We start from the raw sequence: 19,193 nt of genomic DNA, 5'->3' as shown, positions 1-19,193 counted from the left end.
AGCAGATTCTTATCGTGAAGATGAAAGAGTGGTTATCTGGAGGCATCAAAAGAAAACTGCTCATGTCGTTTCTTTGTGTGTTTTCAGGCTCACAGCAAAAAAGATTCACATAAAAAACCCACAAATGGCATTATTTTGTGTCTGAACACAAACAGTTTTGTACTCATTCAACACTGATGCTGTAAACTTGGGGTACCTGTGTTCTTAATTATTAACACGTCAGTTAGGATTAGTAGGTGTGAATCATGCTGAATTCTTTCTGCCTTATTAACCAAAAATGGTATTCAAAGCAGGGGAGTCTGATCAGAGAGAAATACAGTTTAGAAATCTGGTGCAGAAAACACCGGGCATGATTATCAGATTCCTGTGGAGCTCCATGCTCTTACACACGTATTAGATGAAAAGTGCACAAGAGCCTGAAAATTGTCTTGCAATCTGAGTCAAAAATGGTTACTCTGTACTGACATAAAAGTCCTGCTAAAGCCTGATAATATAATGAATGGTACAAATTTTTCAGCATCAAAATATTCTTAAAATAAAGTTACAATCAAAGTAATGCAGTTATGATTGACTGGCCCACTTCAAAATCTTGCCACTGGCTCTGGCTTCCAAGGGTGGATAAAAAATGCTGAAAAAACATTGGAAAGAGAAAATATACTTTATTTACCCCCAACAGTGAGCAAATTCATCCACTACAGCAGTCAAAACTCTTGCAAAAAATAAACAAACTTGGATAACAGATAACAAAATAGATTAAATTCAATAAATTAAGTAAAATGGGATAAAAGAAAAAGAAAGTGAAATAAAGGAGCTAGAAAAAAGTAAATTAAAAACGAATATAGATGTCTTATGCAGATGTGCAGCTCTGTAAACATGCAGGAAGCTGTTGTAATCAGTTTTATCATGTTATGTAATCTCCCCATGCAAAGACGTGCTTTTATCTCAGTTTTTAGAAAGGGCTTAATTCCGGTGCCTGTAACCCCGTCACGTCAAGTCCAGTATCGGGTTATGTTTATCAGAAAAAAGCATGTTTTTGCTGGATTATAAGTTTTAATATTTATGTTTATTGTCCGACTACCAGCTTGTTCCTAGCTTATTATGTTATCTTGGCGAGTGAGGGATAAGTGGGCTGTGTCCCCCGCTCGCACTCACAGCTGGCGCACCAGCGGAGCAAGTCTTTACGCACAAGGCATCATTGGCTGAGAAGCCACGCGTGTCGCAGGGAAGACGACGAACCAGTAAACAGCTTGAAGCAAAGCGGTGAAGTATCGGGCAGTTGGTGTCTGTGCGGAGTCTCAGCTACAGTTTGTCGATCTGCGGACTGATTTGGATCGTTTTTATTTCTGGAGCTGTCCGCGGTGCTGAAACATGAATCAAAGCGCAGGAGCAGTGCAGCACACTCGGAGATACTCAGTGGAGGGAAAGGTAAGCAAAGGCTGAGATGGAGCGAATTTCTTTTTCTTCATCTCGTCCATGTTGCCTGATTGAGGATGCATTTGTTACTCATCCCACTGTGGGTTAACTACCAGACTTAGAAACACGCATAGAACTTTTATCTGGAAGTTTGCAGCTGCTTGAATAAGTTACGGTAACTTAAAACCGAGCCACGTGGAGAAAGTTGAAAGTCATTTAAATGACACGGAGACTCTGTGTCACTTGGTGTGATACCTGCAGGCAGAGTTTAGAGATATGATCGGTAGCTGTGTTCCTTTAGTGCAGACACCATGTTGGATAAATGAATTAACCAAAAAGCAGGATAAATGGCTTCTCGGGTGCATCCACTTAATTAAATGATTTATGGGAGTTTAACTATATAGTCAAAGATGTCAGTGCAAGTATTAACGTTTAATGTCGAAGCCTTCAATAGAACTTCCTGATGTGAAACAAGTGAAAGTGACTTTGCTATCAGAATTTTTGGGCTTATTTTTGGGATGCTTCCTAGTAGTATAGAGGTGTTTAGTAAAGATTTTGCTTGTCAGACAGGAGAGGTTGTTGCATAACAGATAACAGAAGTAACTGAAATGTGAAAAAGGTCTCATAGCCAGCAAGTGTGGCCTGAAGGTGGGGCAACCTTCTACATATTATTAAAGTTTATAGATCAGCTCAAACTTTATCTTTAGGGATGTTTGTGCTCTCAGCATACACGGTTAGATTCTTTTATGCTGCAGGAAAAATAAATACAGGGGGTGATTTGGATATGATATCAAACAAAGAATAAACTGTTCACACAGTGTGCATGAATATGAGCCTCACAATTTTCAAGTTTATTTTACAGCAGTGTTCAACAGTAAAGCAGCTCAAACTGCTTTGAGACATGAAAAAGGATTAAGGCAGCATTTAGAAGCAAAGAGATACACAGAACAAAGTGAGCTGAATAATAGCACAAAAACAGTGCACTAAAAGAAGAACAATGACAAAGAATAGAGCTGAACAAATTAAAGACTCAGACTTGTAGAAGACCTCGCATGTTCTAACAGGTTCTTCTGTTAGGACTGAGCCTCTCTGTTTGAACATGGAGATCATGAAAGGACCCGTTCTGGGGCATTTAAAATGGCTGAGCAGCTCATAATACAACAGGAAACAGAAAATTCTTTTTTAGCCTTAAATCTCCTGTTGTTAAATCGGATTCTTTGTCAGACCACGGGCATGTCTGGCTGCATGCAGGTGACCATGATAGTCCTTATTCTCCATTTCTGAAGGTCTGCTCCAACCAGAACCTGCAGAAGGTGGAGAACTGTTTCATATACCCGTGTTCTAAGCTTACGGACAATGCAGAAACAAACAAGGACTTCCCCTGGCAGACTGTAAAGTGACAGTTCAAATGCAGCGTGAGAGGTATACTGAAGAGACTGTATATATTAAATATTGTTTTATGGTGAAATTGCTAAAGGGAATTATTTGATAATCAGCTTAAGAAAGCATGTGAACCTCCTTTTTCTCCACATGCTTGCACATCCAAACATGATCTCATCCATACTTGCCAGTGACATAATATAAATTTGTGGGAAACCATCCACACCACCCGTGCAGGATATGTCAAAGGTCATTGGGATATGCTGAGCTGTAAAGCAGTCCTGTGTCAGGATATTAAATGTTGAACAAATTGAAAGTGTGACGCATTTATAGCCAGTAGATCAATGTCATTAGCTCCTTATGTTCTATATATAGAAGCAGTGAGTCGAGTCAATTCAGAGACATCACCCTGGAAGTGTTTGACTGACAGATTAATGAACAAATGGACCAACTAAGTGAAGTTTCTATTTCTAGACTCACACTACTAGTGTGGCTGAAAATGTAGAGTTCTCTCTGAGGAGCAGAAATTTATTTCACTCACCTTGGCTATATGTTACAGTCTCTGCTTGTCTCATTACATCCAGCATTCAGTGGCCATTAAAACCAGCTGCAAAGAAAATGGAAATTGAGGACAATTGTGACACTGCCCCCCCTTGGGCTTTGGTGGAGAAATAAATGTGCATGCATTGCCCGGGGCTATTGCTCATGGTTGTTCATTTTCTTGCCTCCTTTGGTCCAGGCTATTAAATTGTATGTGAGCTGTACATTTGAGACAGAGTTATCCTAAAGATAGGTTCTGAACATCCTGAACATTACATGGATTTAGTTTTGTTTACTTGTTTTTACTATTTCCCTGCAAAAAAAACCTCTCTTTAAAAAGTCCCCAATCATGTGTAGGGATTCAAATTTCTTCCAGGAAGTTGGAGTGGGGGATTGAGAAGAGATGAAGGGTTTTTGGAAAACAGATTCTGAGTGTGAGTCTCTAACTCAAAAGTGCTGCGATTACTTGTTGAGTGCCTTTAACCCACGACTGCCAGGATGCACCAATCACTGTCTTTTTGCTTAATGGAGATTTTGTTACTAAGAGTTTCCCAGAAAAATAACTTAAAGATTGATTTTCCAGCAAAGAAAGGAAACATCATGTGACTATGTAAGCTGTAACTTATTGGAAAGTGTTCTTTTTTTACCACTTGTTGGATCAAGTGTTCATACACAGATTAGTTGTGTCTGCTCATATGTTACATTTGGATTACTCAAAATGTCTCATACTGACTTGTGATGGCAATGCAAATCAGTACAGAAATGGGCAAAAATGAAAGGTTTGGGGGATCAAAGTATATAGATAAAGAATGATTCATTCACTCAGTGTTAATAAGTCCATACTTTTCCTCATATACCCCTCAGTGGCTTGATCCTTTTACTTTGGAAAGATGACTTTTTAACAGCTAGATATGGTTCTTTAGTTTCAGCACTCACTAGAATATATTTACCAGACTGGATTTTATGATTTGTGTTGGAATTTTAGGAATCAGCACAGCAACCATTTTGTGACTCAGCATGTCAGTACTTGTTTATCAAGGACAGTGTTGTGTCCATAACTAAAATTGCTGAATATATTGCATGGTTTAGTATTTATTTTTGACTGAATTTTACATGTTCCAACATGTACATTTTTCATTAGCCAGGTGTAACAAAAGATAAAGCGTTTACCAGACTGATGATCCCTAGTGGACTACCCATTGACTTGAGGCAAGACTCACAGCTAAGAAAGAGCTTCCTAAGTGTTACGTATCCGTCTTTATCCCAGCTTTAGTCTTGAAGTGTATGATCACACACTTTTTTTGTGAACTGCAGATTGCCATTGTCTTACTTTGTTTGGATTCCCTCGCAGGCATGTTGTTATTAAAAGAAATATGTCACCAGGATATAAAAGTGCTCTGGGGCTGGACTCCATCTGCTGTGGGGAACGATGCAGATAAAAGGCACATGCTGCATTTTGGAACAGTGGGTGTTTGCCTTATGCTCACAGCATGATTTGTTAGGGTTTGGCTTAACTTTTTTGTATTGTTTTTATTACATTTTTGTCTGTTTTATCTCTCTTTACTGTGATTATCTAGATTAGGAAACTTACAAATCTATTTACAGGTATTGTTAATGATAAATCTTAAGTGGCTAATATGTGTTGGGTGGATTAGAAAGCATTACCATATCGAAAAAATTAAAGAACCACAAATTATAGGTAAATCTGATCAATTAAAGCTGATTAGTTATTAAAAGATTCAAGTTTCAAGATCTTTTATTTGTCATGTGCATAGTTATACAAGTACATGCAATGAAATGTGTCGTGACACGCTCCTCGACTGTGCAAAAAGAGAGAGAAAACATTATATACAGTAACTAGGTAAATATATACAAAGGGGACATTATGTGTAGTAATTAGTGGAGCGGTCAGGAAGGTGTCTGGATGTGGCCGAGCCATCTTCAAAGACCTACAAATTCATTAATCTTTCCTTGTAAACCCAAAAAAAGAAAACAATGTGAGGATCTGTCCTCACATTGTCACACTGGATTTGTCCTCCTCCAACAGCTGTTTAAGTGTTTTTGCATTTTGAATAATGTAAACAGGTGAGAACAACATACTGTAAGTGAAGACCCATTTGTGTTTGTTTGTTTGCTAATTTATTTCAAACATGTAAACAATATACAGGTACATTTAGTAAAGAAAATAAGAACGAAAAAATACTATACAAAAGTCAATACATTTCAATATTGCTACTGCTGATTCATTTACATGTTGAAAGGGAGTGGGAAGAAGTACACCCTTAAGTCTGTGAAGGTTCAAAGTACACCCTTAAGTTATCAGTTAATATTTAGTCAGCTTCCTTACAGATATAATCTGTATAAAATAGTGAACAGATTTCTGATATAATATATATTATATACTATAATATCACATCATGAAATTTTTTAAATAGAGACATTCACTTAATTTCAACAATTTCCCTTTCTTTATAGTTTGAGAAGATCACATTTTATTTATATTAGTTTTTTCTTGTAGTACGTTGTGTTAGGTAATTGATAGATAGATAGTGGCTAAGTAACTTTTAAATTACAGCTTTAGGAACATCACTGTGTCATTCTTTCTCGCACTTCTCTCTGCCAAACAGAGACAGTGAGGTTCAGATGTGTTTTCCTTACTGGACACTCCTTTTGGTTCAGGCAGTGCAGGAGGCAGAACACATGATTCCTGCTCGCTTGTTGTGAATACAGTTACATAACAAATGCAAGCAATTGGACATTACACAGACTTTTTACCATCTGTGAATCTAGCTGAATTATACATTTGGCTTATTGCATGCAGGTATTGTCAACAGGCTGAAATGCAGTTGTGAAAAAGGCTAGCATGTATAAACTGAGCAATTAACTAAGGTTTTATTTAGACCACCATTACCCTGCATGAAAAAAAAATTATCCCTTTTATATTCATTGGAATAAGTTCAAACTAGCTACTGAGTAAGAGCGCCAACATGTCAGCTCATGCCAAGGAAATGCAGAGTGAGCCAGCTGTTCTATCAGTTGTGCCTGCATGATGGTTCACAATGTAAGCAGAGATTTTCTACCGATCTGTTAATCAAACTGAATTTCCTGGACTGTGCTTCATGTTGCAGTGGTACAAGAAGAAAACCTGCAGAATTTGATCCAAATCATTATACTGTGATTGTACTTAAGATACTCTGTGCCCAAGGCTATCTCTTTCTCTCTCTCTCTCTTTCTTTATATCTATCTCACGTATAGACCACTGATAGTCAAATGTCTCTTATCCATCCTTCTCCCAGGCCACATGTTCCAGTTTTTCTGGGAGACAGAGTCTTCTCAGGCAATCTGGTCCTGGGTGAGAGGGCCAGGCAAAGAGTAAGTTCTCATTTGAGAGTGCCCAAGAGCTGCATGGCTCTGTACGTCTGCGGGTTTACCACCCGTGTTATAAAAATTGGGGTCTGGAGCTTTGTGGATTGAGGAGAGGTGGAAGGCTTTTTCAGTCCCATTCCCAGCTGCTTAAACAAAAATTATTTATATTAAAGGTTTTTTGACCCAGCCATTACTTTCTCAATTTTTAGAGAGTAATCACCCAACTTATTCGCCAAGAGAAAATAAATATATAAATAAACTAGCCAAAGCCCTACCCTGCTGTTAAGTATCAGATATAAAATCCATAAAGTCAACAACATCAGAAACATCAGTTTCACAAGGGCAGTGAGCCCTGCCTGTTCCCACATCAGACAGCTGCTGCGAGGATGTTAAATGGGATATTTATTTATTATGTAGGATGCCAATCCAAATCCTACTCATAGAGCTTTAATTTATTTCCTCCAGTGTGGGAAAGGTGAGAAATTCCTGGACAGAGGCTTTGTATGTATGAATAATACAAATACAAACACATCCAAAGAATGAATGACAAGTTCAGCTGAAATACAGCAGACTTCTGGATCCCTCCAATGAAGCATGCAGAGCAACAATGCTTCTTTTAGAGATAGTCTGGTGTGTAATTCAAGGGAAAACCTCTTGGAACATTAGTGCTCACCTGAGAAACACCCAGGCACCAAAGCGAGTCCCCACTGTGGGACAGATGGGCAGAACAGTCAGGCTCTTGTTCACTTACTCCCTGCAGAGAATGTTTCAGGAGAATACATGAACAAGACCTTTTCACCAAAACCAACATATGGAAAGGCATCTCTGACACTGTACCAAGCTCTCTAGGGGTGTTCAGACATTCAGTCAACTGTGAAAACTCTTGAAGCTTTATCAAAGTTGCTCTATGTGCATGCACAAACCACAGATTCACCCAACAGACATGAATTAAACACCAGAAAATCCTCTAAGGGAATACAGAATGGCATTCTTAAACATTTAAGGTGACATGACACTATTAAATTTTATGCAAGAATATTTAAGAGTGGAATTAAAAAGTAAACAGCTTTTTGCAAATGATTGACCGATTTTTTAACTGCTCAAAACGTTTGAGACAGCAAAGGACTGTAGTTTTACTGATGCGTTATAATATTAGACAAGTTGTTGTGCTTCTTCATTTTCAGAATGTATGGGTGTAGACAGAAAGTCTACAACAGGATTTCAATTGCTATTGAAAGACCGCAGAAATGCAGCTTAGGATGAATCCAGCTGTCAGCTTTGTGTACAACGCTGGCTGCTGTCCACATGATGAAGTCATGAGAAAAAAAAAACCTTGAAATTGATTCAACTCTTACTCAGCCCCTGCCAGCTGTATTGTTGGCTTGTTGTATGTAAGCTCCTTATATTCCACGAGACTATTGTAATTGGAGAAACAAACAACAAAGACAGGATAAGAAAGTGGGTTTGTCATCAGATGTATGTGAACGTGGTAAGCCCTGTTCAACTTCCATTTCCACCACTTTATTTTTACTGTTCCACAAAAAGACAAACAAAAACGGACTAATTAGAAAGACAATTTTTATAACTTCAATATCACTACTTCAGTATTCACAGAGTATTTTTTATTGAAGTATCAAAGCAGCCTTCATTTTAATATTGCTTGGATCTTCTGGTGTCAGTGCCAGTGAAAAAGTTGTAATTGGTGAAACAGCTGGAGAGCCAATCTGAGTCTTGCTCTGAAAGGAGATGATTGTGATTGCAGTTTCCCAGCAGCTCTCCCTGCTTGGCTCTGTGAGGCGCATGAGGCACAAAGCTAAGAAGACAGGTGGAAGGCAGAAAGGCAATTCTGATAGATTGCATCATTGTCTAGAGGGCAAGGCATGAGTGTTTTTCTCTTTGCATGTTGATTACATGTTATCTGGGTGACATATTACAGCAATTTCCTATCAAGTCTTGGATTAGGTTATATCCTGGGTTAAGATAGGAAGGAAATAACATTTTAACCCAATGTGGTGTTATACATGGACTGTATATAGAAGAGAGATAGATACATCTTAAATGTAAAGTTAATGTGGAAAAGACATGATGGAATAGAAGTCTGCTTTCAAAACATTGAAAGGGTGATGGACAAATTGCTTACCTCGATGCTCTACAATGGCCGTGTCCATCTCTGTATATACAGTCTATGTTATTATAGAAGCAAGTCCCAGGGTCTGAAATCTTGTTTTATTGTCTCCTCATCTCAGACCACGTCTCATCTAAATGCACAAACTTCAGTTAAAATTAATTATAATAAAACATGCGTGGTAGAAAGCTGCGCTGATTTCATTACCCTCTCTTGTTTTAGAAACTTTCATATGAGCGGCCAAAGTATTAAATTGCTGCTGAAACCTCAGTTAAATTCAGTGATTGGCAGTGTTCATTTATTTGACCGATATCTTTCGCCACCTATTTTGCCAATATACTTTTTTCTGAAGAATAAGATCATAACTAAATTAAAATGAATGCACAGGACAAAAGCGATGAGGAATGTAACTCGGTTCCTGAGAGATGAAGTTGCACAGTCTGGAAATTTATCTTTGTTTTTTTTTTAGTAGATGGTGAAACTGTGGAACCTTAAAGTTGATTAGACACTGAATAAGCTTTATGAATTGACTAGTGGGAAAAGCTTCATGGATCCCACATTATTTTTTTTAAATGACACCTTCTATCATTTGTATCTGTATGAGTAGTTACATCTTTTACATTTGCAGATGTGCAGTATTCAGATGGTCCAAAGCTGTGTCGGACTTGAATGAATGAATGACCACATACGCCTTTTGGACACTTTTGACAGTACTAACAAGAAGTACATAAATAATATTTTTTTAGTTTTCATTACGGGACAATTTAACACTAATATGTTAGTGATATAGAGTATGTTTTGTTGATGTCAATCTCAGAGTTACTGTGCTTTCGAAGTATGGGTCTCATCCCATAGAGTGCGTAAAGCTGTTTTCTTTTGGGGTTGGAGAAATGAAACTCTGGAGTGCATGTGAACAGCAATTCAATTTGACTACCATGTGGGAATCTGTGTTATGAGGCACTTCCACATCTTACACAGTCCACCTTTATCTGTCGATGAGGCTGACTGCAAACTGCCATCGACACAAACATGTTTGCTTTCCCTGCCAGAGTTCAGTTCCACTCTGCTGCCACAGCAATGGCGACAGCTCTTGAAACTGTGACACAAATAAGCTGCCAGGTTTGCATCTAAGATTCATAGACAGTTATTTACAGCGGTTGCAGTTGGTCTTCAGAGTAATTTTGGCATCTCAATTTTGACATTCTTTCCCCCTTAATAGGCGTTTGAATTAAATAAATAAAAACCTTCAAAGCTCCAGAGCTTCTATATCCATTTTCTTCTGCTCTTTTAAGAGAGGCAGTGAGGCATGTAGCCTAATTGAACGCTTTGCAGTTGCCCCCTCTGGAAATCCTGGAAGCCAAACTCAGCAATCAGGCAACCATTCAGCAAGGGGCGACACCTCTTCCCGTCAATCATAAGACAGGACACAGTTTGGTACAATGCTTTGATTTTGTGTTCAAATGGAGTAGAAAACTGTTTCGGCCCAAAATAAAAGCATGCTGAAAGTCGATGCCATAAAATGTAGTGTTCATAAATAGCTGTCATCCAATACTTAGAGGTGAATTGGATTTATAAAATGCTAAAGCTGCTAATGGGCAAGAGTATTAATACAGACAGGAGTGCAGCAGAAGAGGGCCCTCTTTTTGTGTCTGGATTTCTGCTTCAGTAACAGCAAAACTGGTAACAAAGACACTGAAAATGTGACTGGACCGTCCCTGCAGGAGTCTAAAATCTAATAAAATCTAGTGACCCTAGATCTAGTGTCATTCTTGAATGGAGGGCAGGTTTGGACATATTGATTACAAGACAGAAAGCAAGGAGCCAATAAGGCAGTCAATGAGCAGATCAGTGTGATTAGGTTTCTCTGAGTACTGTTTGATGAAAGGCTGACCTGGAGGCAGCGCGTTGATAAAGGGCAAGTGTGAAAAGGTCAACAGTCTCTTAAGCTGCCTGGCAGTATGAGACCAGGGAGCAACTGTAGCAACATTGTTAAATGTACAACAGACCGTCATGGGAGTTTAGAAAAGGTCAGGGTATCAGTTTTGTGGTGAAATGACACACAAAGGGCAAAACAAAGTGGTAACATGCACATTGACTTTTTATTCATATGCCATTTCATCTTTAAATAATGCTAATTTGAAAAGTGTTGCTCAACATAATTTAGTGCGTTCCTCCCTGCAGGTGCTTATCCTGATTTCTTCCTCAGTTATTTCTGTATATTTAATTAATGATTGCATTGCGAATAACCAGAAGGTAATGATGATGCTGATATACAGCAGAGACTATACAAAAGATTGATAAAGCTTCTGGGTCTGTAAAGTGGAGCTCAAGTGGCTGGATGTGGGGCGATCGTGGCTCAAGAGTTGGGCGTTCGTCTTGTAATCGAGCCCCGGCTCCGACAGTCTCGGTCGTTGTGTTCTTGGGCAAGACACTTCACCCGTTGCCTACTGGTGGTGGTCAGAGGGCCCGGTGGCGCCAGTGTCCGGCAGCCTCGCCTCTGTCAGGGCGGCTGTGGCTACACTGTAGCTTGCCATCACCAGTGTGTGAATGTGTGTGTGAATGGGTGGATGATTGTGTAAAGTGCTTTGGGGTCCTTAGGACCAAGTAAAGCGCTATACAAATACAGACCATCTTTCTTTTTTTTTCTTTTTTTTTTTTTTGGCCTGTCCCGTTTGGCTCTTTTGCCATCAGAATTGTTGTCTAAAGGCAAAGAAAGATGCCCAAAGGATTTACTTTACCAAACTGACCATCCCAGCCTTGCCGTAACGGTCCATTTGATTCACCTTTTATTGTTTATTTTATTTTCACTTACTGAATACGGGACAGACTTGACTGGGGGAAAGAAGGGGAGAAAGAAAGAGGGAAAGAGAAACAGCTGAGAAGAGGGACGGGGGAGAAGGGCAAAAGACAAAAACCAACAGTACGGGCAGAGAAAAAAAATGCATATATCAATCACCTGGATCACCTGCTGAGAAAGAAAAAAAGAAAGCAAGCAGAAGAGAACAAGAGTAATAGAATAAACAACATCACAATGATATATGGGAATATGACAGTAAATACTAAATGTTAAACATTATTGTGCAGCACATAAGATCAACAGAACACAGTGTGCTTTGAGGTAGGAGCCAAAAAGGGTGTAGTTTGTGGGTGTGATCACCCGTGTGTACACCTGTGAGCATGGACGCGCTTGTTTTTTGTTTTTTTAAAAGGTTCCTTCATGTAATAATCTGCTAGAGGGTGTGGGGGGGCCACAGCCCCGTCCTCCAGGGCGTGAAGCAGGTGTGGAGGAGATCAAAACTCCAGACATCCAGAGGCCCCCAGAACACAAGAGACCAAGGAAGACCAACAGAGGGGCAGCTGCGCCACTGTCCCGGAAAGAGCTGACAGACCATCTTTCTAATGGCCAGCAGGGGGCAATGTCTCTGGTTTCCAAGAGGTTCAGTTGTATATAGGTCGGCCCTCAACTCACTTGATCGATGACTTCAGGAAACACTGTCTTGATGAATTTATAGGTTTATTTGCAATTTGCATAATGTTTGTGGCCCCTGTTCAAGTCTGAAGAGAAATGCAGGGTATGTTGTGAGTTTTTGACTGAAAGGTTGCTGACATTACTATATGGTTGTGCAATATCCTTCAGTTTTTCAGTCAGATCCATCCTTTTCTCGTGACATGTGACACTGAGACTTGTGGTGACTGAGTGTATATTTTGCATGCAGTCTATGTGGTGAGGAAATCACTTACAATCACTACAAATAACAGATGAATTCAGAACGTAGGGCACAGATACTGGGACATTAGCCAACCCAAGAAGGTGTCTTTATAATGTCATGAAAATTTTTGGTTTGACCATAAACCAGAAGGAAGAGGCAGATATTATCTGTTTAAAGATTCCACAGCATGTCTCTATCCTGTCTTCTTTCTCTCACCCCAACCAGTCGCAGCAGATGGTCGCCCCTCCCTATGCCTGGTTCTGCCGGAGGTTTCTTCCTGTTAAAAGGGAGTTTTTCCTTCCTACTGTCGCCAAAGTGCTTGCTCATCGGGGGTCATATGATTGTGGGCTTTTCTCTGTATCTATTATTGTACGATTTACTGTACAATATAAAGCGCCTTGAGGCGACTGTTGTTGTGATTTGGCGCTATATAAATAAAATTGAATTGAATTAAAGGTTTGGCAACCTAAAGATTGTACATGTGCCTACTGTGTTCACTGTGCTGCTGGTATGTAGAAGCCACAGAGAGAAATGGAATGAACAAGGTCATAAATTTATAAATATATGAATAAATGTATTCAGCTAGCTACTGGTTGAATGAAACTGATTAGCATGTCTTAAAATGTCAGTTGCATAATGTTAAATGTAGTTATATAACACTTATTGAACCGTCATTGAGCCATACCACTTTCAGTTTTAAATGTTTCATTTGAATTGACACGAAGTATAAAAGCGTCTATACAATAGGATTTATAGGAAGTGGGAAGTAGTCTTGGACTTCTAGATTGCTGTGATATTGTTCACATTCTGTTGGACTTAACAGACTCCATAACCACACACGTTTTCTTTTGGAACCTTTTTTTGGTGGTCTGAACTAGGTATGGACCTTTAAACTGGATTGTGATCCTATCAGCTTTCATTTTCAGATATTAATCAACCAAAACCAGAACATTTGCACCAGTTAACCAGTTGGTCTTTGGCCAGCATCAAACAGATCAACCATTCGTGTGGCCAATGAATAAATACAAAATCTTTGTCCACTCTTTCTCTGTATGTTCTCTAGCAAACTGTAGTGTTTCATTGTTTTTGGCCAGCAAAGACTTTCCTGGAACACTTCCTATGCAGGTCAAATTGGTGCAGCCTCTTACTGATTGTAGACACATGTACTTTGACCCTGCAGATGCTGTGATAAAATTTAGGAGCTCTTTGTTTTGCATCAGACAGTTTGCTTTGCTACTCTGTTGCTGGGCCAGAATATCCTGGAAGAATTTCTCAATTTCCTTGCCAGACTCATAGCAATCCAGGCACTTTTATTTTCTAAAGGTCTTATAAAGCTTTTTGCTATTGGAGTGCATGTTGCTATCATACAAAGAGGACATGAGACCTGGGATATCAGGTTTCAGAAGGTTAAATAAGAAAGATTCCACCTGTCAATCATTTTTAGCCATGTAATTTATTAGAACATTATAATCCTTTAGGATGTGGCGAATGTAGAGCTATACATACTTTTCCATTTTACTGTTTTTTTGTAACTTGAATTATGAAAGTATACATTTTTTTAAGTATACTGTAGAGATAAAGCTGAATATTTAACTAAAGGCAAACTTTTATTGAGACAAAGTTCAACAAAACCAGAATACAAAGATGATAAAGAGAACAGAAACCACACAGAGGCAAAGCAAGGCAGAAACAAAAGAGAGGAGCATAGCAGACACTTTGACAAATGGAAGGCAGGACTATTTATACATGATGGACTGGCTAAAGGATGACAAACAAGATGGTATAAATATGTTTGTGAAAGTAATTTGGAGGTGAAAGGAATGATGGCAGGTTAAACAGACACGAAGGAGGAAAGAAAAATTATAGCAGCAACAACAACAAAAAGAAATAAGAAAAACATCTACCAAAGCAAAACAGGAAGTGAACAAACAGCCAATGCTGAAACAAGAAATGAAAAAAGCAAAACAAATGGTCAACAGTATTATGACCAGTGTTGGTCAAGTTACTTGAAAAAAGTAATCAGTAACTAATTACTGATTATTTCCCCCAAAAAGTAATCCTGTTACTTTACTGATTACTTATTTTCAAAAGTAATACGTTACTTAGTCACTTAGTTACTTTTTAAAAACCTGAATAGGTGATAAAGCAATAGATCTTTCAGCCCAATTCTACTTTTTCTGCATAATCCATCATACAAAATGTAAGTGTAACACTTCTGGAGTCGTTACAGTATACTAGGACCAGTTAGGTTCGACTACTAGAGCAGTAATGAGCGTAGCATGTAATAAAGACCACAGACCAGTAAATACGTTTAAATTGCCGGCTTATTATTTTGTGAAGACAGAGAATAGACAGTTATAGACACATTACATAAAACATTCAACATCACACATTTAAGAAAACAAGGTTTTTCTTTCCCCCCTTTTAGTTCAGTATGTTCTGTCAGTTCATCCTATTTATCTCAAAACCTTTTATTTGGCTTTAGAAGGATGTTATTTTCAACCTAGGTTATTGTTTTATTTATTTCAAGTTCTAAGTTCAAGTTTATCCTTTGATCTATTTGCATTAACACTGTGTTATTTTAAATCAAGTTCGGTTCTTTAGGCCCAAGATTTAATTTAATCTTGGTCTAGGTTCACCTTTAAATTCTCAACCAGTTCTTATTTTGTTTTAACCCAACAAAATTATTTACATTTCCATTAACACCATTACAGCATTAAAATGTAAGGTTGACCAAAATAAATTACAAAAATAAATAAATAAATGTAAAACTGAAAACAATTCAGCAAAAGGCTGAATAAATCCCTTAAACAAACAAATAAACAAAAGAAAGTTGTCTTTGTGTCCTTTAACTATTAATCCTGGAATTACTCCGAATGATTATCCAGTGCTTTGAAAAGTCCGCTGTTCTTTTGCAGAGGTGTATGGATTAATCCTACCAGTTTTATCAGCGAAAGAGCTCAACGTCCAGCAGGGGGCGTTTTCCTTTTTCCTGCTCGGTACAGTTCAATGGGTCCGTGGGTGGCTCGCCATCTTGTTTCTCGCTCAGCGGATCAAACTCCGATTCTAGCTCGGCATTTCCCGATCCAAACCTTAATGGCCTACCATAACAACAAACTAAAGTGCATAAACATTCGAAAATAACACACGGGTAGCCCTTAAATAACAGTAAAAGTCCGTTTTTTCCAGCTTATTTAGCCGTAAATGAGGTGACGCCAATATGGCGCGCTGAAACACCGTCAAAGGCCTTTGAACTGCAGCCTGTGTGTCGTTTAAGCACGAATCCACCGTTTTTAACATAAAACAACATAAATCTGCTACCTTGGCTCTCCATTTGCATGAAATGAGCAATATAATACAACAAAAATTTCTTGCATGAAATAAAAGACAATTTCTGAACTCACCAAGTCCCGTTCGGTTATGTTCACAACGTCACCAAGGCAAGGACAGGTCGGAAAAACAAAAATACATTCTCCAGAGTACAAAAATGGCTTTAAGTAGATTTTTGGCTTATTTTTACTATTTTTTTCACTCATTTAAGCAGCAGCTCTGCAAGGACTGTCTGCATTTCTCCCTCTCAAGCATCAAAAAGAAGGAACAACCCGATTGGGTGTGGCTAATCACAGGAGTCACGCTGCAGCGTGCCCTTTCACAATAAGAGTCTCAACACATATTTTAGCCATTTTACCTGAATTAACATAAAACACCATGAATTAGCAAGTTCTGTACCCTTTTAACATGTTTTTAAACACAAATGAAATCCTATACCATGAATTATATCATTGCTGATGTTTTTAATGAATTTTCTAACCATTATGATCTATTTATTGACTATTTATCACCTGTAATATATTTCTTATGACTGTTTTTACTAACAGGCTTTTATTTGTTGTTAGCTATGTTAACCAGGGTTACATAAGCAAATGGAAAAGTCTCTTTTTTTTAAAAAACTTGTTTTATCAGTTTTAATCTTTTAACTTTATGCATCAAGCAAAAAGTAAATTATATGCACCATTCTCTGACTTGAAGAAATTAGTTTAACATTTAAACCTATTTTCTGCACATTCCAGCACATAAAATAAAATATTTTTTGTGTTTACACTCAGTCTTTCAAATAGATGCAAGTAAAACACAGCAGAAAATAAATAAAATCAAAGACTAGCGGTCCTGTTGCTCTATTTTCACCTGTAAAGCAGGAGTGGGGTAGGCGGAGGTTTGCTCTGGTGCAGGTGTGCCGCAGCGGTCAGTTGAAGAATCCGCGAGTTTCTGTGAATTTCCCATTACGTCGTTGCGCACTCGGAGCTTGTTTAGGGGTTTTTTTCGCTGTAAAAATAAGTTTTCTTCCCACGCACAACGGACACTAATGTTTTTGTCACTGTTTATGGAATCAAACTCAAAATAAGGTCAGTACTTCCACGCTTTAAACGCTGCACGCTCATACTCTCTCCCATTGTTGATCTGTTGTCACAAACGTCGCACTCACTTATACGTCATTGTCTTGAGACATTCTGGCAAAAAAATCACGGTTTTAGTAACGCAGTAACGCAGCGTTCCTACGGGAAAGTAACGGTAATCTAATTACTGTTTTTGCAATAGTAATCCCTTACTTTACCCGTTACTTGAAAAAAGTAATCAGATTACAGTAACACGTTACTGCCCATCTCTGGTTACGACACATTCTATCACTTTTATGTATTTGTTTACTTTTAGGAAATTGGGCCACTCTGAATGACCTCATTCCAAACCTTAGAATATAATTAGAAATGATAATAAAATGCTTAAAAACATCAATGTTCCTTTTATCAGGTAAATCATCAGCTGCAGAATAATAATTTGTTGCTGATGATGACCTTTAATATTTGCAGAAGAGAAAGAAAATTTAAAAAAAAAATTGTGAGTCCCTTAAAATTATTTATTTTCAGGAGTGATGCATTGTTACACAAACAGCATCCTATAGAAAACAACTAACTTTCTAAACTAGGTCACACCAACTCTTCCCCCCCCCAAACAAATTAATTGTTTTGAGCTGTCATTAAATTTTGTGCTATGCAGATTCAAACTGCAATTATGATAATTTGTTTCCTTTCAAAATTCCTGAAATGTCAGGTCTTTTAAACAGTCCATGGTGTAATTACACCAAAGCATTTGAATATCTGAAGGTGAGGTTGTATCATTCCTGACAATGTGGATGAGACTCGGTGCACTGAATGGAAAACATGCAGGTCTCCTCTACGTGCTGTTAGACAGGAAGAGGTTTTCGATGATCACAAAAAAAATCAGAAAAAGATTTACTTTGTGTTTCACCATAGTAAAATGTGTCTTCTCCATTTAATTATTTTTGTCCTGCATGTCTTTCACCTCTCCATAAATAGTCGCTGTTAATGAGCTTAACAGTGTAGGGAGACAAATGCCAATACTTAAAACGTGGTAAAAGAAAGTACTGACATGTTTGAGAGCAACGGATGGCAAGAGAGTAAGAAGAAATGTAAAAAAGTTGTCAAAGGGAGAAATGTAGAGGATGCCATGGCTGTATCAAAATAGAACAAAGCTGTGTCTGCAAGCGGTGAATTTCATCCAGACTTAGAGTGCGGGGAGGGAGCAGAGCTGCAGAGGCAGAGAGTGGGCCGACTCCAGATTTCACTCAGGGGACAGGATCTCACTCTGGGGAGCCAAGCTACTGAGGCACATGTCTCAGTCCTGATGTATAGATGTGTTTCCCTCATCGTTTGCAGACTCTGAATGGACAAACTGGATTATTATTTACAAAGTGTTCAGTGTGAATCTGGGTCAGGGGGGGAGTGGTGCCAGCAGCAGCAGGGTGATTTGTTAAGGAGGAAGCACGGACTGTGAAATAAGTTAAGTTAGATAGACCCATTCATGGTTATGATATTTTGATAACTTCATGGGCAAAACACAAATTGAGCTACAGTATATAACTGAAACCTTTCAGATTCAATCCCATCTGTATGAGGTATTTCATATATTGCACTACCTGCTATTGCATAGTATGAACACAAAGCGAAATAAAGTAAAAGGATAAAAATCATACAAGCTAAAAACACCTCAATTTCTCAAATGTTTTTTTTTTTTACTTTTCATTTTCCACACTAATTGCTTCCACTGTTCAGCTAAAATCAGATCATTGGGGGGTTTATAAAAGATGTATGGAGCCACCGTTTCATCACCTGTTGGTTTCAAAGCCTCGAAGTTGGCATTTTAGCTGCTGCCATGTCAGGAGGAAAATGTGGAGTAACCGACTCGTGCATGTTAATTAGTGGTAAGGAACAGACTAATGAAATAACAGAATTTCACTCAACAAAACTGAAGCACAGACTTCTTGAACCATCTGTATCACACAGTAAGTCACCTTATTTGTCAGGAGATTAAAAATTTCTTCTTGCTTCTTATTCAAGGAATCAGCAAAACTGATGGATCTGCTTGTTCAGTTGGGCATAGTTTTATATCTCGTCCCTGTCTCGAAATAAACTTGATAACCAATACACTATCACCTTCTCACTCTTATTTTGTTAGTCAGTAGCCGCTAACCAGCTAGCAGAGGCAGATGTGTATTCACACACAGGTGGACTTACAAGGACGTGCATAACGAATGCTGTTTGATCCATCTTCATTCTGTGTACAGTGGAAGTACACTGAATTAA

At 38.4% G+C, this 19,193-nt stretch overlaps 1 protein-coding gene and 1 long non-coding RNA gene across 4 annotated transcripts in view; one reads left to right on the top strand and one right to left on the bottom strand.

The window, feature by feature from the left end:
* The first annotated feature begins 979 nt into the window (after positions 1–979).
* The window catches only part of LOC101465887 (inactive dipeptidyl peptidase 10), a 168,493-nt gene continuing 150,279 nt past the window's right edge, over positions 980–19,193 (top strand). For all 3 annotated transcript variants that reach the window (XM_023152362.3, XM_004563080.4, XM_076875215.1), the window contains exon 1: positions 980–1,425. In XM_023152362.3, the coding sequence (XP_023008130.2) occupies positions 1,369–1,425 (57 nt within the window). In that variant the 5' untranslated portion in view covers positions 980–1,368. The remainder of the gene's footprint in view (positions 1,426–19,193) is intronic.
* On the bottom strand, positions 14,841–16,789 carry LOC143412929 (uncharacterized). Its single transcript, XR_013093438.1, has 2 exons — positions 15,939–16,789; positions 14,841–15,635 (listed from the first exon to the last, which is right to left on the bottom strand). It is a non-coding gene; the product is annotated as an uncharacterized LOC143412929 (long non-coding RNA).

The sequence above is a fragment of the Maylandia zebra genome, linkage group LG16 (genome assembly GCF_041146795.1).
Source record: "Maylandia zebra isolate NMK-2024a linkage group LG16, Mzebra_GT3a, whole genome shotgun sequence".
In the NCBI taxonomy this organism is placed as follows: domain Eukaryota; kingdom Metazoa; phylum Chordata; class Actinopteri; order Cichliformes; family Cichlidae; genus Maylandia; species Maylandia zebra.
The sequence above is the reverse complement of the archived record's forward strand: the minus strand, read 5'-3'. Positions and strand labels throughout refer to the sequence as shown.